General features: G+C 41.6%; 1 protein-coding gene across 1 annotated transcript in view; it reads left to right on the plus strand.

Moving 5' to 3' along the window:
- Positions 1–361: 361 nt before the first annotated feature.
- KCNK1 (potassium two pore domain channel subfamily K member 1) overlaps positions 362–24,509 on the plus strand; it is a 33,056-nt gene continuing 8,908 nt past the window's right edge. Inside the window, exon 1 of the mRNA XM_048936254.1 lies at positions 362–5,973. Within this exon, the coding sequence (XP_048792211.1) occupies positions 5,619–5,973 (355 nt within the window). The 5' untranslated portion in view covers positions 362–5,618. The remainder of the gene's footprint in view (positions 5,974–24,509) is intronic.

Consider the following 24,509-nt stretch of genomic DNA (forward strand, 5'->3'; position numbering starts at 1 on the left):
TGATAAGATCAGGAGGAACAGCAGCTGTTTGAATCCACCTCAAACACTATGTTGTTTTTTTTTTTACACCATAACCATCTTTAACACCAGGCTTGGAAGACGTGGGAGGAAGTACAAAAAATTCTACAGTGCAGAAGGAAGAGAAATAAAATATTTTATGAGCCCTTATTTTCAGTACTACTGAAAACTAGTACTACTAACTACTTTTTTCCCCTCTTTCCAGAATCTTGAACAGAAATTAAAAAGACTGATTTGCTTGCTGACTGCCACAGGATTTAGGAGGACAAGGTCACTTTATTTAAAACACTAAATTTTATTTAATGTAGGTCACGTTGACATCCTGAATTCTCAGCCCATTGCGTTCCTTTAGCATTAACACAATCCTACAAATCACAGATAATTACCTTTTTACCAAGACATAGCACAATTTATGACATAAGTAACAATGAAAAGCTTGAGAAACCATACTATGATTTACATATTTTTCTTCACGTGGGCAGCCCTTGCACCCATTGGTCCCACACCTCTAAAGACTGACCAAGTTCCTTCGTGGATAACATCAGGATAAATTTGACGAGTCTATGCATGCGATTACTTTTTCCATGACGTCTCATTAAAATCGTTAAGTATCAGCTGTATTGCTTGCACACTGACATCACAGGTTATATATGAATCCTTACTGCAACTCTAAAGGAAATTACATTTACTCTGAACAAGGCATGACTCACTTGAGAAAGAATTTGTGCCTGACTATGCATATAAACTTTCTTGATTCTAAACACTACTACTTCATGATGTAAACCTTCCCCTAAATATACTCCCCTAAACCCAGCCATGTGCATTCATTCTTTTACTATCACAGTTCAGTGGTCTTAATCTCTATGGACAGTGTTAACAGGATAAAATGACTTTTCTGAGGCTGCCACTAAAACACAAGCCTTCTCTCTTCCCTTTCAAGTAGAATACAACCAGGCAGGATATTGGAAATGGTACAGACACACACTTTGCTGTCTCTTTTACTTCCACTGCAATATTTCTTCTGTCACCAGGTTGCTCGGTGATAAATTTTAAAGACCTAAATATGTCTGTACTCTCCTATCACATCTCCGTCCTCCTGCTGCATTAAGATAGGACTGAATCCGCTCTTCAAAGACTGCTTTTTCCTATAACGTCAGATTGTGTTGTTTCAATTTTTGCAAGGTTCACATGGTTTGACCCAAATCTAGATGATTCCTTTTAGCTAAAATAGAACACCTTACCCATCTGATGCACAGCAAATGGTAACCCATCTGACACACAGCACATGGTAACCCATCTGACAGCTTCTCAGCTACATTTGTGTTGGTGTCTGTGAGGACACGATTCCTACAAATTGACATCCCACATGCCCACAAGGACATAACATTCAATCAGAGCCACTGAATGACCTTATATTAACTTTTTGCAAAAGCTCACAAATGGAGTGTTCAGAAACAAAGGTTAAGGATACATTTTCTTCTACAAGAACAGGAAATAAATTATGCTCCTGCCTTCATTTAATAGACACGATAAATTATGAAGGATTTTCCTTTTTCCTCAGAACAATTAAATGTGGCAGAATCCTTAATGCAAGTGGATTCAGTGTATCTTACATTTATGCCTATCTTTCTTCACATATATTTAGGACTAATAAGAGAGACTTTCAACTTGAAATAACCGCTGAATTCACACTCTTGTTGCCAAATTTGAAGAAAAACCCTGGAGGACAAATCAGAATTATTGCTATTCAGTATTCAGCTGTCAGGGTGATAGCTTAGATGCTATTTCATGTTTTCCACAAGTAACAGTTTACTGGCCCCCACACTGCCCGGGTTCATCCTGCTCACCACCACCACCACCACCTCTGCTCAATGTACTGTGAGCTCATGCAGTAGGTATGCCAGAGCAGAACAGGAGTGTCAGGATTGTTAGTGCTGAGTAGCTGATTAGAGTTATTTATTTGTGTTCTTCAGCACAAGTATTTAGACTTTTATTTGAGAGGAAGGATATTTTCTTGTGAGACATGACAAAATGGAGAAGTTTGTAATGTTCCTTTGAAACTAGCTCTTTTGCAACAAAAAACAGCTTTCAGTCAACTTGAAATTCTCTGTATATTTGAATCCCTTTCAATTACCTCACTTAACTGATGAACGTAGCATATAGTTTTGTCATGAATAATTGTGCCCAGTGTGGTTGTTTCCCTTTCCCCAGACTCACCCCTCTCAGGGTGTAGAGCTCAGCAATGAGAGCAGCAGCACTCCAGCTTTCAATCTCTGCCATTTGCCATTCAGCAGAGGCCAGTCAGTAGAACAAAGGCCAGTGTGCACTGGCCTCTCTCCGTTCACTGTCTGCCACCAGGCTGTCATCTCCTCTCTGCCTACCATCATCTCTTGTTTTTTGGTGTTTGGAGCACTTCAGATTTTCAATGGAAATGTGTCAGTAATAAAAGATTTATTTACTTAATGTAAAAGCTCAAGGAAAACTAGGCTGTGTTTAACCCTCCTTACGTTGATTTCATCTCTCCTAACGGAAAACGTCAGTGATTCACACTGCTCTGAGAGGGCCTCGCTTTTGTGCATGTGAGAGAGGATTTTCTCAGCAAAGTTTAGCAGACTGTGTACTATACAAGAGAAGATGCTACCTAAGTGATGTGATGGGGATCGTCACATCTCCCTCAGTAGCACAGTTAGAGCTGACTACTACCTGTCTCTGTGGTTTTCTGGCACCCAAGAAAACAAACACAGTTTCTGTCTAAGTTGCATTTGTGAAATAGGACATTTTTTCCTCTTTTCTACTCTTCCCCATGAGTTCCCTCACAGGACAAGCAGCTTGTACCTGCATTTTTTTGTAGCTCAGAACTGAGTCTGGTGCAAAAAGAGAGCACCAATATGTACCGGTTGCAGGTTTCCTCACTCTGCTAGCAGCTAGACTCATTCAGTTGGGAGCCCAGCCATCACTGGGGTTAGCTAGTGGATGAGTGATAGAATTACGGGGTTTGTTTTATTAACTGGATCAATGGCTTATGATGAGGGATGATAGCAACAGAATGAAATGTTGCTGTAAAAAAGACTGATTTCTAATATGTTTCTCCAGAATTTCATTCACTCTTGCCAAGGCATTGTGTGTCTTTTTGTTATACAGCACATAATACTGAATTCAGCACACTCAGTCCCTCACTAGCTTGATCCTTGACTACAAAAATGACGTGAAAATGGACACAACATACTCTGTAATAAAACTGAAATGACATATTTGCATTCATATGTAGCATTACTATGGTAAGTTGCTGACAGTATTATCCAGCTAAACTCGGGCAACTGAACACTAGGACCCTTCTCTTTTTGCACATCTATCATGATGAAATCTATAATGTAATCATCAGGTATGTTAAGGGCTTTAGTTTAAAGCACAAACTTAAACAACAATGGCTAGAAGTCAGACACTTGCTTTGGAAGGAAGAACATGAATACTTGAGTGGTAAAGTTGTGCTGCTCTGCTGCTGTCCCCCAGCCTATGCTTTCAAAAACATTTTGGAGGAAAAAATCCTTGAGTTACAAGGGCAGCACAGGTTCGGTTTGGCAGAGTCCTGCACCTCCCTCTAGCCCAGCAAGCCTGCAAGTGTGAGAGGATTCTAAAAATGGAGAATGACTGACTCATAAAAATGGAAAACAGAAGGAGGCCCATGAATAAAACTGTTCAGCTACCCACCACAGCTTCCTGTAACCACTGAAGAGAGGTGTGTTCGTAGGCAAACACTTTCCAATCTTTAAGCAAATATTTGGCCTGAAGGTTGAGAAAATACTGTTTTATAGAGACATCCATGCCCTGTCAAGCATGCAGTGTACCTACCAGATGTTGCTATAAATCAGATCATATTATGAAACCTATTGTATCGGGCGAACTGGGAACACTTCATCAAAATGGAGGCCAGTATGTCACAAGTTTCGTTTTAAATGGCTTTTCTGTTATATATTGACATACTCAGTCACTTGGACATGGAGGGGACAAGTGATTAAGTAATTGGACAGAGTCAGCCAAGCATACCAAATAGGTTAACGAGGTTCCTTGACCTCTTTTTCTATAACAATGCTTAAATGCATGCTGTCCTAGTGCAGTACAATAATGCATTTGTTTGAAACACTCCCAAAGCCTGTCTGAATTACATTATTATTTCAGGCAGTATTCATTATTAATTGTCATTGATTTTGATTTAGGTAGCCTTTTTCCACTGTTTTACAGCAAAAAATGATCCTTGAAAGATACGCTGCCGATGATGAAAGGCACTGAAGTGATGGTGTAAGGATGTATCCATAGGGCTCACTCCCTGGCTGTGTGATGGAATGAGCACTCACAAGGTGTATACGCAAGCACAGCACACATACATCTGTAGGCTGAAGCACACCTGCACTCCTGGCACCTGATCTGCTTTTCTCAGGTGTGTACCGCCCACAGCATCGAAAGGCACACTTTGTCCAAGCATTCAAGCTCTGTGCTTTCAGGATGCCAATGTGAGTTCACAATAACAAGGGGTGCAAAATGCTGGCACAACTAAGCTGTAGGCAGCAGTGGTGTGGCCTGCTGGGCATGGTCATGGGACCTGCTCTGCTTCCTTTACCAGAAGCTGCCTTCAGCACTCTTGGGGTACGCCAGAGGGGCCAGAGTGTGTGCTGTTTCTTTTCATGTGAGGTAAACTTCTTTGAGGGCCATGAGGCAGCTGCCTATCTAAGATGTGCACCTTCCTCCTGAAATGTTCCTTTTTTTAGTGTCTGATCTAGTGGTTGACAGCTCTGCCCGTGGCAGGAGGAGGAACTAGATGATCTTTTCAGGTCTCTTCCAATCCAAGCCACTCTGTGATCCTATGAAGCTTAAGACATTTCATTTTGGACCATCACAGAGGGCTGGATGGACTTGTGTATTTGTACTTGTGTTTCTATTCGCTGTGGGCACCGCTCTGAGCTATTTATATACACTGCCACACACTTCTTGCTATTAAAAGAGTGAGGATTTTTGGGAATGAAGCACAGAATCGGAGCAGTTCAGCCTGGATGGGGCTTTTGTAGGTTCCCTGCTTCACACCTCAGCCCAAAGGGTCCCATTTTTACGTCGTAGCTCTGACGGAGGCCATCAGCTCCTGCCGCCAGAGCTACTTGGTGAACCCATCGCGCAGGTGAACAGCAGCTCCGCGTCCTGCTTCAGAGTGGCAGCTCTGTGGCATCACCCCCTCCTGCTTTGCTGAGCGGAGGGAAAGCTTTCGCTGGCGTCCGCGTTCCAGAGCGAGGCGGGGGGATCTCCCGCACTCCTGCGTACAAAGGGGAGGAGGATACGCGCCCTGCCCGGCTTCCCCGGCCGCCCCGCCCCAGCGGGTTGGACCGGGACTCCCGCCCAGCGTCCTCCAGGGAACGCCGACAGAGGCAGGGCGCGGGTAGGCCGTCCCGTCCCGCCCGGCGCGCCGGCGGCTGTCGGTTGGGCGGCCCCGGGCGCGCTACCTGCGCGGCGCCGCCACGTGAGCGCCACATCAGCGCCGCTCCGCGCGCTCCGAGCCGGCAGGCGCAGCAACTGCAGGCGGCAGCGGCCGCGCTCCCGCTCGGCGGCCCGGGAAGATGCTGCAGTCGCTGGCGGGCAGCTCCTGCGTGCGGCTCGTAGAGCAGCACCGCTCCGCCTGGTGCTTCGCCCTGCTGGTGCTGGGCTACCTGCTCTACCTGGTGTTCGGCGCCGTCGTCTTCTCCTCGGTGGAGCTGCCCTACGAGGACCTGCTGCGGCAGGAGCTGGGCAAGCTGAAGCAGCGCTTCCTGGTGGAGCACGCGTGCCTGTCGGAGCAGCAGCTGGAGCAGTTCCTGCTGCGGGTGCTGGAGGCCAGCAACTACGGCGTCTCGGTGCTCAGCAACGCCTCGGGCAACTGGAACTGGGACTTCACCTCCTCGCTCTTCTTCGCCAGCACCGTGCTCTCCACCACGGGTAAGGCGGCGGCGGGCCCGACACCGCGCGGCGCCGGAGGCCTCACCGAGCGGGGCTCCTCTCGGGGCCCCTCTCGCCGCGGGGAGCGGGGCGGCCTCTCGGGAACCCGCGGGGCCGCGGCCGGGCCGGGGCCTTGCGGCGGGAGGGCAACCGCCGAGCAGGCCGCCCCCGGCCGCGGGCGGAGCGACCGAGGCAGGGCGAGCCGAGGCGTCGTTCGTTTGGCTGTGGAAAAAACAACGGCTGGGTGGGTGCCTGGAAAGAGCGCGTCTTTAATTCGATGAGCCTCCGTGTCTGAGCGCGCTGCCCTACCGCACCTGGAAGCTGCGCTCGGCCGGCCGGTACCGCCGGCACAGCCAGCACCGGGGCGTCTGCTGCTCTGCCAGAGATCCGACGTTCTGCCTTTCTGTCAGTCTGAATGTAGCCCTCTGGTTCTGTGGGTCAGTGTCGGATTTGGAGCATCTCGCAATGGAGGCAAGAAGAGACTCTGTGTGCCTTGCACAGAGTCGGGGTGCAGAGGCTCTGAGTTGATCTCACTGATGTAACTTTCATCCCACCTGCCCTTGGCTTCAGGAGGGCGTCGGGCTGCCTTGTGACGGTCATAGCAAAGAGGCGCCCGCAAATGGCTGTAGGGCAGAGCAGGGGACATTCGAGCCACGCCTGATTTCCCAGGAGCTGCAGAATTCTCCTGTGTAAGAAGTGTCTCTGATGAATTAGTGGTGCCTCCCACAAACATCTACACTGATGTCCCTGTGCATGCTAAATTATTAAAAATGAAGCTGTATTTTTAAGTCCGCCCTACTAAGCACCGAGAGCAAAAGTATTGACTTTGCTCAGTCCTCAAAGAGGCAGGCAGTGTGCCAGGTTTACTCCTCCCCTTCCCCCCAGGAAGGTGCTTTTGGAAATCCAGCCAGATGCCCATCTTACAACTTCTCATTGCTTTTAGAAGCACTTATTATGAACTCAGCCTCTTTTGCATTTCTTTCAGTCTGAACTGAGGGGAAATACCTAGCTGTTAAATGATGGTGTTTTGGTTTGTGGCAGTTTCTTGGTGTGTGGGTTGATTGTTGTTATTTTTTTTTTTCCCGTTTACTGTCAGTTTTGGCTTAATGTTACATAATGCTCACTTGGTTCCAGATAGCAGGTTCATTGGTATTTTGAAAATCTCGAGTCAACATTCCTTTAGCCAAAGTTTTTGTAAGCACTTATTTTTCAAAACAGTTGTCTTTCAGGTATGGGTGTGTAATGGTCAGCCTCCCTGAGAAGAATGAGTTCAGGCATTTATGCTGGGAAGCTGAACTGTGAAAACCTGAACAATTGAGTTCCTCACTAAAATCAGTAGCAGAAGCTCTTTGATTAAGAAGAGCTTCAAAAACTTACCTAAAAGTTGTCCAGAGTGCTGCCCTTCCAGAGATCCAAGCCTTGGCAGTCAGGTGGTACTATACAAAATATGCCATGTTTTTTCCATTGCTCCAAAATGATCGCTCACACTACTAATGCAAACTTAATCAGCTGATACCAGTAATGGCATTGACTGTTTTGCAGTGTAGCTGATTTTAGCATTGCCTGAATTATTGGAACAAGCATTAACTTTTTTTTTTTTTTTTTAAGCCACTGAGTATACAGATCAGGTTGTCTGCTTATTACAGAGAGTTTTTATTTAACAGAAAGGTGAAAAGTTTTTTGACAGATGCAATTCTGCTGGTCCCAACTGATGGTGCCATGTTTTTAGGCTAGGAGAGGCAATATGAAATTGCAAGGAGCACTTGGAGGATGTTCCTTAGGTTCTGCTGATGGAATTTGCCATTCATCATGTGAACAAATGCATGTAAAACTCATAGGGAAAGTTTGATCTCAGCACCCCGAACTCCACTTCTTGTTCCCTCCCTTTCATTTTATGTGCACTGGCTTCATCCTAACTAGAAAAAAATCCTTGAAAAAGATAAGAAAGCCAGTTAAGAATTCTGAAATATTCTTCAATGGATGCCATTTGTAAAATAAAAACAGTAAGGTAATTATTACTTGGAAGAAATTCGTACGGGCTGTGTGTGCAGACTGCCCCAGGACAGCCACAAACTGCAACACATCCCTGCTGTGGGCTGGGGGTGAAGGTTCAGCAGGCTGTAGCAGTGACTGCGTTGAAACCACGTCTGTTTGCTCTTGTATGTAAAAATACAAACTTTATGATAGTTTAAACTTGGTTATCTCTGTCTCCAGTGGAAAACTGAGGCTTCCTTGTGTTGCTCCTGTGTGTAGCACTTGTGGATCATTTAAATACCTATGATAAATTGCAGCTACTCACCAGGGTGGAGATGCTAAACTTTGGGAGGGAACTTCGTTTCTCTTGTAGGAGTAACTAGTTACTTAGCAACAGCACTCACAGGAAAATGTGGTTTGCTCAAGATGCTGTAGGAGACAAAGCTAGATTGTGCAGCAGTGTGTGGTGGAATGTTCTTTATGCTGGAGCCTCAGTAAGGAAAGTGAAAGAAATGAAGAGGTGAGTCGGAGAAAGATGCCAAGGCGGGGTTACTTTTCAATGTGCTGACTGTTTGGATGTTGATTTAGGATGTAAGGAAACCACATTCTTTTCCCTCCTTTGGTTGGAGGAATTTGAACACAAACTCCTGGAGAATGGCTTAATGTTAGCTGGCACTGGAGAAACAGCCATAGCTGTTTGCTGTAGCTGTCTCCTTACAGATTGATCTGGAGGTGGTCCTAAAATCACAGAATGGCCAGGGTTGGAAGGGACCTCAAGGATCATGAATCTCCAACCCTCCCAGAATCAGGCGTGGTGTCCAGTCCCACCTCATAGCTTCAGTAGTCATGCACAGAGTGAAAGAGTCATTCTGTCTGCCTGTGTGTCTGCTCTCCTCTTAGGGTACATTTCCATTTTTACTGACTGCAGAGCAGCTCCAGACTTGCCACTGCCCTATTTCAGTCCACCCCCAGAGTGCTTTCATTTGGGGCACAGGAGAGTTTTAAGGTGAGGTTTGCTTTATGCTCTTCTCAGGACAAAGATTTGAACTAATGGTTTTCTCCTCTCTTGAGGAAAAAGAGAGAAAACAGCTTCATAAGACATACAGTGCTAGTCTGTAAGAGAAAACAAGACAAATAGGATGTAATAAGGTAGAAGGTAGATTGGATGCTTTGTGTCACAATCCCTGTCTTAGAGTGCATGGCAACATTAAACAAAGTTGAAACAACTTCAAATTTAAAACTATTAGATAAGGGACTTAAGTTTAAGAAAACAAAGCAAAAAACCTCCAACTCATCAGCCTGTCTGAGATTGAGGCAGATAAGTCACTTACATGACTATTTCCAAAATGCCAGTATTTGTAAAAATTAATGACAGCAAACATTTTGAGAAGGAAATATCCTTTTCTTAATGCTTCAGGATGTGAGTTGCTTTTTACTTACCAGAGGTGATAGTTCCAGCCAATAGCCTGGTGGCGTTACCTCTTGTATGCCTGAGACAAAGCCCTTGTGTTCTCTATTGACATAGAAGGTAGAAGAGAGGATATCCGGGTCTGTCTTCTCATGCAGGCTTGTAATTGCAGGTGTCTCATGTGACCACGGCCATCAGTTTGTACTTGTTGAAATAAAGGGTGGCAACCCTAGCTAGCTCTAATCCAGTGTTTATACTTTGCAGGCCAATGAGTAGTACAGGCTAAATCCTGGCAGAAACCAGAGAAGCTATGGAATAGCATTACTGCTTTGTTGTTCGGAGCAGTGGTGGCTGGTGGTGGATGGAGTGCTGCCCTTACCTGCTCTGTCCTCACTTCTGCATCCCGCTGTGCTGCCTGCCTTGCTCTCATCTCAGTGGTGTGGAGCTACTCCAGCAGCTCTCCACACTGGAAGGACTATTGTTGCTGCCTCTCTCATCCTTCTGTATTAGGTCTAAGGTCATTTTTTCTCTTCTGGAAGAAAAAAAAGAAAATGAATGAAGCAGTCCATTCAACCTAGTTTGATACACAGTGTAACTGGGGTCAGGACTGAGTTGATGATGTTCTATCCTGGGCTTGTTAATTGACTCCTTTTGTAAATGTTAATTTTGTTACTTCTCTGTTTCTGATGTGTTAAAATTATTTGCAGTTTCTCACAGATAGATGATGTGGCTTCTGATTTCCCTCTTATTATTTCTAATTATTACTCTGATTGGTTTTATTTTCTCCTCTGATACTTATATCTTGAAAGGAAGAGTAATCTCTTAAAAAATCTGCCTTTTGTTAAAAACTTTGTCATGCTTTTGCAAAGTTGGAGCTTTTATTGCCATTCTGCTGACATCTCTAAATTGAATCCTAAGCTAAAACTTACATACACCTTCAGAACAGGACTTCTAATGTTTATACAGTTAATAACCAAATCCTGCAGTTCCTAGCCATTACTGAATGCGATTTTCACTTCCACATGCATATAACTCAAAACAGCCATTTTCTAAAATCTATAGTTTTTTCAGTCTGTTGGCTGTTTTTTGTTCTCTGTTTCATTTTGATCCACTGCGTCATTTTAATCATCTGTACTTTTCCTTATAGAAGAACATCACAATCCCAGAGAAATTCCTGGTTGAGCCCCTGCTCCATGTTAATTATAAAGTAGGCTACAAGCTGCTAAAACATACAAAGATCACAATGTTTCCTGGCACGTACAGAAATTAAATCTTCTCAATTTGAGAAAGATTGGCATACCTGAGCAAGTTCAGGAGTAGAAAGTAGCAATAACTTTTTTTTTTCCTAGAGTTAGCTGCCTAAATTCCAGTTGTGTTTCTGGACCTCATGTCAGCTGCTTAAATGTTACAATATTCGTACAGTGTTTAGTTCCAATTCTAGAGTAGTTACTGGTGATGACCCTGTGGTCTGCTGCTTTTCCATCTGAGAACCTAGCAAAAATCTTTTGTAAGATTGCATTTCTCAAAGGACAAAGAGGTAATGTAATTAAAAACTGGAAAAGAAAGAAAGAAATGAAGGAAAGCTTTTCTAGTGGCTTTGCCTCAGAGAAGTATTGGAGTGGCTTTTTCAAGAACACATGAATTTTCTTTCCACTGGAAAGAAGGTGTGCATTCCCCTCTGAAAACAGAGAATGAAAACTTGGAGAAAACCCTCATATCAATCCAAGTGGTTCCCCAGCCACCACTAAAGCACGGACGTGAAACTGGTGAGTTTTCCTGCTGATGATCGTCAGTGTTACCATGGCTCTCAACTAATTTTCATACCAGTAGCTTAAGTTTCAGAAAGTATCACAGTACCTCTGAGGCTTCAGAGGAATAAAGATGTGGAAGCAATGAGAGTGCTTAAGTAGTGCTTCCTGACAGCAGCAGGGGAGTGAGGCTGGGCTGGGAAACAGGTTTCACCAGCAGAACAGACCAACCCAGTATTCTCCACACCACTATTTAGCATGCGAGAAAGCAGGGCGATGTCCTCCACCAAAGTTGCATGTTGTGTACCAGCAGAAACTTTAATAGCAGTTTCCTTGTCTTAAAAATCATGAATCTGGGCTGGTGTTAAGCTAACAGAGAATAGAGACTTTGTGCATCCTTTTACTGTCCTCTATTACAGTGCAAGAGTGTGTCTTAGTTTCAGGGAAAGGAAGTACTGAAATGACAGGGTTGAGTAATATGTTGTACAATGAAAAAAGGCACTAATTATTATTATTTTTTTGTAAGCAGAAACTTAATCTCAAGAATAGATGAATGTAACTTCAGGGCTCTGACTTTTACAAATGAAAGTGAAAATTAACATCAGGAAGCACTTATATTTTGGAACTTTGTTTCTTTGTTGTACTTGCTATATGACATTGCTGACTGCTGTGCTGAGGTGAGTATAAAGGGAGTCGTTTTCTAAATCAATACAAAAATATTTTATTTAGATGTTGAATATTTTTCAGCATTTACAGTAAAGGAACCGCATGCAGTTGGAATTGATGTGGTGGTATGCCATTAAAGTAGAAAGCTACGCATCTGATTCAGCTTAAATATTTTCGGCAGTGTTGGTAGAAGCTATTTGCCAGGTTTTTCTTAAAGAAACACACAGTGAGGGTAAAAGCATGAGCACAGGGTTTGTCTTTCGTACCTTTGAGAGAGAAAAGTAGTTTGATCTACAGAAAACTTCCCAATTGCTAAGCCTGTGGGAATTCTAGCACAAGTGCATGTCTGGTTTTGAATCTTCCTTTCCTAAATGTGCCTAAATGTGACTCACCTAGTGTCCTGAAGCTAAGTGACGTACAGAATTGCAGGGCAGAAGCCTTCTGTGTCGAGGAAAAAGGAAGCAGCCAAACAACAGTGATTGTAAAATTTACTGTTTTACAAAGTTGTTCTTCCTTTTTGTTACGTGCATGTGTTGAATACTTACTGTAATTGGTTTAAAATGCAATATGATTTCACAGCAAGAAGATGAGAAAGTGATGGAAGACTAAAGATGATGGTAGTGCTGAATTGAGTGGGACTTATGTGTGCTTTTATCTTAAAGCTTGTATTGAATTATCTCTTACGTGACAGTTGGACTTTTACTTTGTTATTTTAAACCTACAAGGAACACATTTTAAAATATGATTGCCAGGCTCAGACATTGCAACATACAATGCATAGTAGTGCCAAAGTCCAGAGGCAAGCTAGAGTGGGTGCTTTCCTTTGTTTATTATATAGTTTGAAAAGGGTTTTGTTCCTTCAGAGTCACCAAATGCAAAGGCAAGGCTAATACTATAATTTTGCCTGTTCCCCTGTAGTAAGTAGGCTGAATTCATAGGAGTCATGGCTTTAAAGCTGTAGTGGAAAGCAACAACTGTGCGTACAAATCTTTATGTGTAACTTCATAAAAGGTTGAGAAAAGCCATGAAGATTTCTTGTTGTATTGAACATTAACATGAAAAGGCCATGAGATCTCTACTCTCTGAATTATTTAAGTAGCTGTTAACCCACCATACACTGTACAAGAAAGGGATAAGTTTTTCCTGTTGAAGCCTACGCGAATGAGAAAACTGTCAAACTGTAGAACTATCATTTCTCCTAGAATTTTGGAATCTTCAGGCTGTAAGATCTACTGGGCAATTAAATTTTAAATAGTTTGCAGCATGTCTTGTAACATATTTTTATGGCCTAACTTTACTATATTGCCGTCTCAGTATTCCAAGATGGCTAAGATTCGAAGATGTGTTGTTACTGTTTGAAAGATGTCGCTACAGAGAAGTGTTAGAATGATGCACAGAACAAATGTAAAATGCCGTCAATCATCTGAATGGTTGGCATTTGGTAATGAAGCTCTGTTATATAACAGATGCTAATGCCCATAGGTGAGTTAAACAATGTCCTTTGAAAAATCCTCTCCCCCATTACTGTAACTCCCATTAGGCAAACAAACAGTGTGCAGAAATGTCTGATGTTGTGTTCTGTCAATCCGCAATTCACGTTGATAAGAAAAGAGAAAATCTGAGGAAGGACAAGTTCCTGCCCTACTTAGTTATGAAGTTATTTATTTATATTCCGCCTATCTATAGTGCAAAAATCTCTTAGTCAGACCTTTCAGTGCAGCTGTTTGTACTAATTGAAGCCAATTGCGTGTTCAGGTCAAGCTTTCTGGGGTAATTGCCATCTGACAGTTTTGCACACGGCTTAGAGGAAAATGTCATTCACATATTGTTACTAGTAATGGAGCTCACCCAAAACTAGGAACTCTCTTAACATCATTAACAGATTTTTGAGTTCCAGATTTTACCCTTGCATTATACCGTGTTTGTAGATTTCAAGAGGGAGAGAGTGATAATCTCTGATGTTTCTGAACCATCTTCTGTCAGTAGATAGTGAAGCATTTGCATCCAAGTACTGCTTTACTTTCTGGAGCACTTTCATTATGTTCCGTGTCTTATGTGACAGAGTGGCACTTCTGTATGCATTCTGCAAAAGGATAAAGTAAGGCAAAGAGGAGAAAAGACATTTGTGAAAGATTGTGTAGGAGTGATCGGGATAGGATCATGTGATGTTGCCTTGCAGTTCTTTGTTCCTGGGCCACGCTCCTTTACTGTAACCTGATTTTTTTTCCATCTTGCAGATACACTTCCTCATGACGTCATTTTCTTGCTTTGGATGGTTGTGGGGTTTGTTGTTGTTACTGGTTTTTGGCAGTTATACTTTTCCTCTTCAGTAGTAGTAGTAGTGAAAACTGCAGGTACTTGAACAAGGACTTAAAAACTCCATATCAGTCTGTAATACATACTTCCATATTTTTTTTTCAGTGGAGACTGCAGAAGTATTGCCACTCCCAGCTAGGAGGTTGTGCCGTTGTGTACTCAGTGCAGATAACAAGACTGTTATCAGCTAATACAGCCCAGATAACTTTTCAGATGCATGAGTAGCCTTTGTGGGAAGAAGGTACAGTTTGCTCAGCTTTAGTCTGCTGATTGCCTGTCCTTATTCATAGCAAAGTGTTTGCTCAGGATGTGTCACGTCCGTCCTGTCCGTGAAGAAAGGGAGGATTCACTAATCCTCCTGGTTAGATTAAGGTAAAACAGTATTCAAGATCCATACAGAAGAGGAAAAAAGATAAATTTTAATAGGAGACTTCTGCAAAACAGGTATCCTACATGCGTTGGCCTTCCCACAGTTCTATCTACCTAAGCAGTTGGATTTGATAGGAAATTCAAATAAGCCTTGCATTACTTAATAACTTTGAAAGAGAGAGGAAAAGGAGAAAGAGGAGTAAAGGCAGACAGAAAGATAACCAGGTTTGGATCCAGTGCCTGGCCTGCCACCATGGTGCTCCACGTGATGTAGAACTGAGAAGGGCAACAGCGGCAAAAAAGAGAGAGCAGGCCAGCCTCCCCCACCTCATACCCCTAGTTATAGCATCAGTGCAGAGAGGGAAGGGATGGTCTCTTCCAGTTTCTATTTGGAATTGTAGTTGGCTCCAGTCTCTGCCAAGTCTGGAACAGCAGCCACCAGCCAAACCAAAAAGGTAACACCAGGCCCAGTTCAGTGACTGAATGCTTCTCAGGTGTTGTTCTGGGCTGTTCCAAGAGTCATTGAGACATCAGCTTAGTTGTGCTCGGACTCATCCTTTATGAGGATGAAATAAAATCAAAATGCTGAGCTGTGTAACAACTCTGCTGCTGGATGGAGCGCAGCTTGGACTCCTGTCTGCCACCCTCTGGCCCTACCTTATTCTCTGTGCTAGGTCTATTGCTTCCTGGACCACAAGAGTTAGCCGAGTCAGCTTATCAGCCTAGGAAAAAAAAGTAATCACTTTCTGCAGGATTAGTTAGTTCTGAGTTGCTGCATTTAGATAAGCTACAACTTGTGCAATAGGGGTAGACCCACAAAGGGAAAAGATTTTCTTTCTCAGCAGAACATCTTAGATTAAATCAGGTGCCTCATGTAACAATTTGGTGAAAGTGTGAAAAGAATCCAAAGCGTGCAGCCAAATTGACGGCTGATGTAAGAAAGGGGCCAGCAACCTAAGAACGTGTTTCCTGTACTGATGATGCATCAGACAATTGCTGTCTGCGCCTTGTGAAGAAGCATTATTTCAAGCAAGATTAAAATGATAGCTAGCAAAACTGAAAAAAATTTACAGGGCTCCTCTGTTTGTTAAAACAGGTGCCATCACTGAAGTATTTCTACACCCTGACAGGAATCTATTTGCTGTACCTGAGATGTATGCATCTGGACGGGAGCTGTATTTTTTCCCACTAGATAATTAGTGTTATATGATAAATTTCATCATATATGAAACTAGGGAGCTAATACAGTCATACTACTCTGTTTAGTTGCTCTTTATAAATCCTGATCACTGACGATTACAAGAAACCAGGATGTGTTCCTAGGGCCAGATGCTTGCAAAGAAATACTTCCCTTGGTAAGATGTGCGAACTGTCAATTTACACTTTGCTGACCCGGGCTCTTCAGTGCCAGGCCTTTATTTTGGGATTACCAGCCGGTTTATCACCTTCTCCCCACAATGTACAGAGGTCTGAGAGCTCCTGCTTACAGCATCCCACTTCCCTTAGTCACGGGTTGCATCATTCTAGCCTTTTTCTTGTTGGCCATTTGCAAATGCACTGATAGAAGGGGGCTGAGTGGTTGCTAGGCAGATTCACATGCATATGTAACTTTAAGATACTGTGACTTAAGGAAATGAGATCTGAAGTCTGTTACTGTAGTTGCAAGAATTTCCAAAGATGTCAAATATCTGACCAAGAGGCATTTTGCTAGCAAACTAAAGAAACATCGTTTTAAAATAAATTACCATTAGTCTGAACAGGCAGTTCGGTGTTTGATGGTGATTGAAGTTGCTCTGTTCATATCTTTGTATTTTTGTCCAAATGTCTTGTATCTGTAGTTTGCCTTTCTCAACGTTACGTTGCTATTTATTTCTAAATAATTTCTAGTTGAACAAAGCTATCTATGCTTCTTCATCATAGCATGTGCAACTACAGTGCTGTTCTTTCCTTTTGCTTTCCTCTTACTTGTTGGTAGCACATAAACAGCAGTGATAATCCTGGCTATCCCGATTTTAGTCTGACTAATTGAGTTTATGGCTGCAGTTGGTGTTTGCTATTATGGGCTGTACTAAGCATGTGAATGATCCAATATTCAATATTTGTAGAATTTGTTTACAGTTCAGTGGCTTAGCTCTCATGACAGCTGAAGTATTTTCTTTATTTTGTAGTATATCTTTATGTTTTGAACATAAAGTGGTGAGTACATCCAGCTAGACTGTATGCAGATAGCAGAGTACTGTCAAACATCACGTTTAGGACTGTGATTTAACATAAGCCATTTCATCTGAGAAATATTTCAATTTGGCCCTTTTGTAAACTGTTAATTTTAGAAGCTGTAAGTGTTAACTTCAAGTTAGAAATAAATATTCCAGATGAAACGTACCTTCCGTGAAAGTGGAGACTGATGCAGTTTAGTTCTCTATATTTTGGTCAGTTGATTCACTGATTGCTGCTGCTCGTGTTGATTTGCTTCCTTTTTTGCTCTTTGTGTTTTTGAATTCTTCACATTTCTAAGAAGTAGCTATTAAAACTGCAGGTAAAGGATTTATTTACATGCCAATGCATTGTCACATCTGATTGGTTTGAGTTTGAAATATTGAGGCATCTTGTGAAGATACGTAAGTAGTGCGTGTCTTTCTCTGCCAAATGAGGGAGCTGGTGCTAGTCATTTTCCTGAGTTCCAGATATCAAATAAGCTGCAAGATTAGAAGTATAAATTCCTATTCCCCATTGTATTTAGTAGATAACACTCTCTTCCGTGTGAGGTTGCATTTTAATGGAAATATGCTGCTTACGGATTTGTTTTCAACTTCCCAGCATGAAATTGCTTAATTTTCATTGCTGCATGATAATTCTTTACTGCTCACAATGCCAGTTTCATTCACTGTTTTCATGCTCTGTTCTTCCTGATGGTGCAATAAAGCAATTTTTGTTCCAGAGTAGAGGTGGGAAGCATACTAATATGCAGCTGGTTGTTTCTTTTTATTCCCAGATGATAGGAAGAACAACTGTGGCTCATTTCAGTGCAAGAGATGATAACTTAGCAAGGCTAGATAGGTATTCTTCACTAATTAGATGTGATGAAAGTACTGCAGTAAGTGCCACTGCAACACATTCAAAGCTTTTGACACCTCCCAAGATAAATTCAGGATGGTACCAGGTGCTCATTATCAATTTTTAGAAGCCCCTTCCCAGTAAGCAGCACTAAACTCGTTCTTTTCAAGCTGAGTACTGTACTGCACAGGTGCTGGGCTCAGCAGTGGCAGCTGGCACATCCCTGTAGTATACCGCGCGTAAACAATGTCTTTCAGATGTTGGAAGACTGAAGTAGTTGATAGAATTTTAAATCCCATTTCAGGAAAATTAGAGGAGGTGGGGAAAGAGAAAATTGCAGCATGAAATGAAACCACAGTTCCAGACTTTTTCTGAGACAGAAGCAGCTCCATCTTTTGCTAGTCTCTTCAGAATGTGTGTATCTTCACAGGTTCACTGCCACTTAAATGCTAAGTACATTCCTAAGCTACTGAAATGAATTTTTCTGTAGGTGTCATTGTTGCAGACTGCCATATCTAAGGATGAAATCTGGAAGTATTACTGTTGTTCAAGGTATATCACTTACGCTGTAGTCAAGGCGAAAGTATCACAATGATTTTGCCAAATTACCACATGAAATGGGAAGATCACTGTCATGTACAAAGTAGTGACTAAATCTATTCAGTAACATTGCATTCTCTGTTTTGCGAAAGCATTTTCCATGTGGAGATTTATTTATCTTTCCTCCACACTGAACATTCTGGGCTGTGAATCCCAGGAAGAACTGCAGAAAGGTTTGTACCTTTTTCAATACTTCAGAATTGATGTTGAAGTTCTTAAGCTTTTTAATAAACCTGTTTCTTTGATTGCTTTTTTAAATCTTGGCAATCAGTCGCTTTAAAAACCCGTGATTGTAATATGCAATATTATATTGCAATATATAATATAATATGTATATATAATGTAGTACGCACGTGTGCAATATTGCTGCACGTGTGTAGTTAAACCTAACAGAGCAAAAACCCTTAACAAAAGATAAGTACAAAACCTTGCCTCGTTTTCTAACATTCACAGAACTACAAGTAGATGTTCCTTTCTAAAATCCATTCACGTTTCTCTTTTATCAAACTTTAGTTTCTGAGGCAGTTTTTCTATTAGGAAAAATGCATAATAAAGTAGCCTGGTAGGAGGGAGGGGGTACTTCGGAACAGATTTTTTTACCATCTGTTGCCTAGCAGGCAGGTAAGCTAATGAAACAATAACTGGAATTCTCTTTGCTGAATTCTCTGAGTAGCCCTCAGGAAGTCTAACCTTGCTTTTGACCTGTTGGTGTTATCTTTTATTCAGCAGACTTTTGTCATTTTTGTATTCCTCTTCCCCCTACATTAAATTATGAAGCTGAGATTTCAGGGGAACTCTTGATTCAAGATGCATGTTGCATTACTTATGCTAAATGACTGCTAGTGGCACTTTTAAAAATGTGATGCTCTGGTTTTGGATAAATATTTCTGGCAGTGTGCTGTTATTGAGAGCTGGGGGGAAGGCAAACACCAACAGAATTCTGGTTTGATTGCATTTTACCCTTATAGGGTCTTAAATCCAGAAGAACACTAAGAGGAACCGAATCCCAGTATACATATATAGTATATACAGTATAAAATATATATAATATATTTATGTACTTCAGGTTTTAAAACAACCTTAGTAAGTTTTGCTGCTGTTGTTTTTAACTAGCAAGCGCAGCAATGCCTGCATATCTTTTGACTGTCATCTGTGATAGAATTGAAGCCTGAATGCTTTGACACATCGATTTAGCAGCCTTGTTTGCTGAATACGCTCATGTATCCAGTCTTTGCTTCTGTCTTGAGCACTGTGTACACATAGAATGGCACATTTCTCCACAAAACGTGGTTGAAGCTATCAGGACTCTGTCCAGCCCCCACAAACCTCACATTGGGCTCAAGGTTTAGCATGCTGTTGGAGAATTTTCACAATTAATGGTTTTGTAGGAACTGGTTAGCTTACAGTAGGATTTAAAAAGAGCTGATTTTGTGTTCACACATGGCAAATGGGAAAGCTCTACCAACTGAGCGTCTGGAGAACTCAAGCTTATCCTATAGAGCATGTGTCCTTTCTAATGGCATGTTTAATAGCCCTGGAAATTGAGCCTTGCCTGGAGCTGTGCCACCGTAGTTTCAAGCAGCAGGCCCTTTTGTAGGGGCAAGCGATCTGCTTTTGTTTAGACTGTTTGAGGGTCCTCTTGGGCTGCTGATGAGTGCTTTACTCAGATGTAGTTTACCCAGGCAGGATTAGGGAGATCCTGTATCAGGCTGCGACATGAAAGAATGCTCTCATTTTTCACTTAAAGTTATTACCTTTTGAGCTGTGTTTCTCTCTAACCCTGAACTGAAAAGAAATGTTAATTCACCAACCACTCACCAATAATCATCTGGGGTGTGGAAAGGACTTACTAATTTCTGTACTTGATTTTTTTTTTTGCTTTATTTGGCTTGTGTAGTGAAACTACCATTTGCACAGCTCTGGTAGAACCCATTTTCCTGTGCAGCATTGTGCTGAGCACTTCCTTATAGCCACTGGTGTGTGACTAGTTCATCATTATAACTGTACAGCAGTGATGGTAATATTTTCCACTACATTAAATAGAAACTATAGGTAATAACTGACTAAAACAATAGTCACAGTAAATGATCAAAATATTACTAGCCATTCAGAGTGCCCATCCATCTGTAATCTTTGCATTGGCACGCATGATGTGATGAGTGAGACATGGAGTGAACCATGTGGTGGAAAAAAGTGTAGAATTAGGCTAGAATTAAGGAAGTATTAGTGTTTGTTTGGGTTGACTTAGTTATGTCTAGTTTCCTTCCAGATTATGGAGTGTCCTTGTATTTTCTTGAGCGACCTGTGGTTCAGGTAGCCCCGTGGAGTGTTAATGCTGTCATCGCTGATCTTCCATCTGTATGAGTCATCATGGCAATTCAGGAACTATTTATAAATGAAGGTATTTCCTATGAAAACTGGAGCCTGTCAGAGAAAAGGAAGCATTTCTCATATAAGGAGCTGCACTTTTAAACTGCTCTGGCAGGGGCCTGCTGAATGTGAGTGCAGGAGGTGATGCTGCAGAGGTACTTTTAAGTTAATTTTCAAACCTTTTGAAGGCTGCTGAAGTCTACCAGATTTCTTAGCCCTGTGTGGGTACATCTGCAGTAGTGCCTTGGTTCAGGTCAGGAGTGTGCTGCTGAACCAAGTCTCCTGATCATTCCACTGGTGGAATGCACCATGGACAGGCCTTGGAGCATGCAAACTGGATTTCTCTTCAGTGGAACAAAGCTGGTGGAGGCAACATTGAAGAGCTATGAAGTGCACCTCAACTACTAAAATGGGCATCCAGTCTCTGTGAAAAAAGTAAAGCAAATCTGAAGCTAAACTCCTGCTTTCCCAAATGTAATGACCTTAGGCCTGTGCAATCAGTTATTCTGCTGTACAGATCCACATCTACTGTGCTAATGCAAACAAAGTGGCTATGCAAGTCTTACCTTTTTTCCACCTTTATTTCTTCCATTGCTATACTTGATATTCCTATAGTTAAAGTAATTCGTTCTGGACAGGACTTGGCATATACTTAATGCCTTAGATAGTATGATCAAATGTTGGGGTTTTTTTTTTTTGTTTGTTTGTTTGTTTTGTAAAATTTAGATGAAAAATTTAAAATAAGATCTCAGCTCTTGTTGCACAACCAAGCTGTTTTCTTATTTTAAAGGACTAGTTTTGTCAACAAGTGAAACACAAAAGATTTCCTTTTTCATGACATCTTGTTATTTCTCCTGCTGCCTCTGGGTATCAAAATTGTCAAAATTTAAATAGAAAATTACCATTCCTAAGTATATAATTTTCAAAGGCCCCCCAGCACTGGCTGCAGCTTTTCTCTTGGTGATTGAAGTGGTAATAGGGTAGTTGTACTGCTTAATATTATGTCACTTGTACTTAGTTGAAAAAAATGTTTTTAACATGCATTGCTGTATTACTGTTTTATGGATAGAGACATAGCTAACTCAAGGGTGGAGCACTGCAAAGCTGTTTTTCATCAATCCTCAATAATGTTTTTTTCCCTAGTTTGTATGAACATGTTAAATTTTCATCTCTACTTGGTAGAAAAGATTAATAATAATTCATATGAAAGTATGTCAGAATTTGAAGACAAAAACAAAAGGATATTTGTGTTTTATTGTTACTTGTTCTGAATATTTACAGTGGCACAGTTCCTCTTGATGCATAATTGATATAGGAAAGAAAATAAAAGGACTTGGAAAGACATGCACATGGCACAATTTTGGTTTCCCATCTGGAGTATTTCATGGTATGTATGGTGATGTAGAGCAGTCTTAATATCATCCAGGCTAATGGTGTCTTGGGCTGCGTGAGGAGTGTTGCCAGCAGATGGAGGGAGGTGATCCTTCTCAATGCTCAGCACTGGTGAGACCACACTTGAAGTTTTGTGTCCTGTTCTGGGCTCCCCAGCATATGAGAGACATGGGGCCACAAAAATGATGATGGGACTTCAGCATCCCCTCCCATCAAGAAAATCTGGGGCTGTTTAGCCTGGAGAAGAGGATGCTTAGAGGCATCTAATCAGTGGTTGTAAATAAATGAAGAGAGAGTGCTAAGTGGACAGAGCCAGACTCTGTTGGAGCAGATGGACCCAGAAGTCCCCTCCAACCACAGCCTGTGATTCTGATTCTGTGAGAATGTATGAAAAAATGTGAGGCTAATTTTGAGATTGGGAGCTTAGAAGTTCTTCTCCAAAAGGGAATTGTAATATGCACATGCTGTTGTTTTTCTCTCCCATACTGCGCCATTTAATGATGATCTCCATTACAATGTTTTATTTCTCAAAATTGCTCTTTAAGTGTTTTTCTCATTGATGACTGCTACTTTAAAAATGGGGAAAAAAGGGAGGTAGGTTAAATAGTGATGATTCTGGTATAGACTCTGTCTCACAGTGCTCACTATAATCATTCCTTTTCCACTGTGTTTCTAGTGTGATAATAGGTATCTTTCTTACTGTTTTTATTTTGAATAGTTATTTGTATGTTGAGTTCCAAATGCTTACAACATACATTTAAAAATATAATTATTCATATATTATTTTTTTAAAAACTGACTAATTTTAATGTAATTTTTTTTGCTGCAAAGTATTTATTTCATTGAAGTAATTTCCCAACAGAAGCATTATCTTGTGCAAAGATCAAGCTCAATAAAACCTCATGCAGACTAAACTATTCACGTAGGATTGCTGTGCTTTCTGAAAATGGGTGTGTTATGTGTCAGTAGATCACTGTGTCTGTGTTTAGGCTGACCCATGGTGTGTTAGTAGGACAGGAATTAAACAGGAGTGGTTTTTTTCCAGCAGTGATACAAACCCTTTGGCGGTTCAATACCAAATGTAAGATCATAAAGCAAATATTTTATCACAATGTATTTACCTATGTATGGGGAATATTCCTTGCTCTCCTTCAGACATTTTCCACAGTTTTATTCATCAGCATCCCCTCTTCCTGAAATCTGTGGGCAGAGTTTCTAGACCTGTTTCTTTCTTCGGACAGGTAAAATATTCCTTCCTGTGTAAGAGCAGATGTGGTAACCTTTATATACTTTCCAAGATATAAATGCTTTGATGTACAACTGTTCTGGTAGAAATTAATTTTGAAGCCACCTTTAAATGTAGGTACCATTATATCCATGTCATTGGGTTGATACCTTAGATTCGGATGATCCTTACAGCCACGCAAGTGACTTACACAATCTTATTACAAAACTGACTGCGTTCAATGCCATTTCCACCTTTCTTGGTGCAGAAGGCAACGTTAATGAGCTCATTATATGAACCAGTTCTTTCTGAGCTAACTCCAGGCTCAGCTGGCAGGACGGTGGTTCTGAGGAATTAATAGTCTTCGGCATTGACGCAGTAGAAGATGGTTTCAGAAGGAACTGAAGCTGTGTACAGTCAGTCAGTACAGAGATGCATGTCAGTATGTTGGAGTCTCTTTGCTTTGGAAGAAACCTGTGTAATTTCACAGCGAATTACAATTGTAACTTGTAATTGGCAAAATAGAATTCTCTTTTCTGAGAAGTGATAAGGTGAAAAATCATTATGGGAAAGATGTAGTTTTTATGATTAACTTAATTGTTTAAATATTTTTCACCGCTTTTGTTCTAGAGACGTTGGAGGGATGTATCGTTGGAGGGAGCTGGAGCAGCACTAAATCAAGTCACTACAGCTGGGGAGTTTTAAATCACCCTTAATGCTGCTGTGTGAGCAAGGACTTAATGATTTCCTTTATGACAAAACTGTCTTAAGCAGTTTCTGCCACGCCCTTCGTCGCCTTCCTAATTAGGCTGCTGCAGCTGCTTGAGGACTGCACCATAAGCTTTAATTAGAGAAATGAACTAAGTTCCAAGCAAATTGCCTCCTCACTTTCCCTCATTTTTTTGACCCAGGTCACTTAATCAGTTCGGTTTACAGCATGTCTTCCTCCTCCCAGTGCACACAGAATCAGTTCCATTAGTGGCTCAGCTGAGGAGGCAGCGAAAATGTGATGCAAATGGATTTCCTTTGTTTAAAAATGCCCACCATAAAAGGGATTTTTTTTCTCCTTCTGTCCCGGCTGGACATCGGAGTTCTCAGACTTGTTTAAAGAAACTCAACTGTGACCTCTTGATTTTTTTTTTCCTTCTGCTTTTTTTCAAACAACTTTTAAATGTCGTCTTTTAGTTGTTTTAAAGTGTCTCAAACTTCTGGGTGAAAGTTCTGAAAAGTCCTTTCTAGCAGAAGTACAGCACTACTGATTTGCACTTTTTTTAATCTGTGAACCAGTTTTGGCCTATTTTTCCAGTCCTTCAAATTCTTTTTCCCATCTGTGATACAAAGGATAGAGGTTTACATCTGATGGTGTGCTAAGAAGTTGTTAACTACCTGCCTATGTATTCATCCCTAAAGTTGT

The sequence above is a fragment of the Lagopus muta genome, chromosome 2 (genome assembly GCF_023343835.1).
Source record: "Lagopus muta isolate bLagMut1 chromosome 2, bLagMut1 primary, whole genome shotgun sequence".
In the NCBI taxonomy this organism is placed as follows: Eukaryota; Metazoa; Chordata; class Aves; order Galliformes; family Phasianidae; genus Lagopus; species Lagopus muta.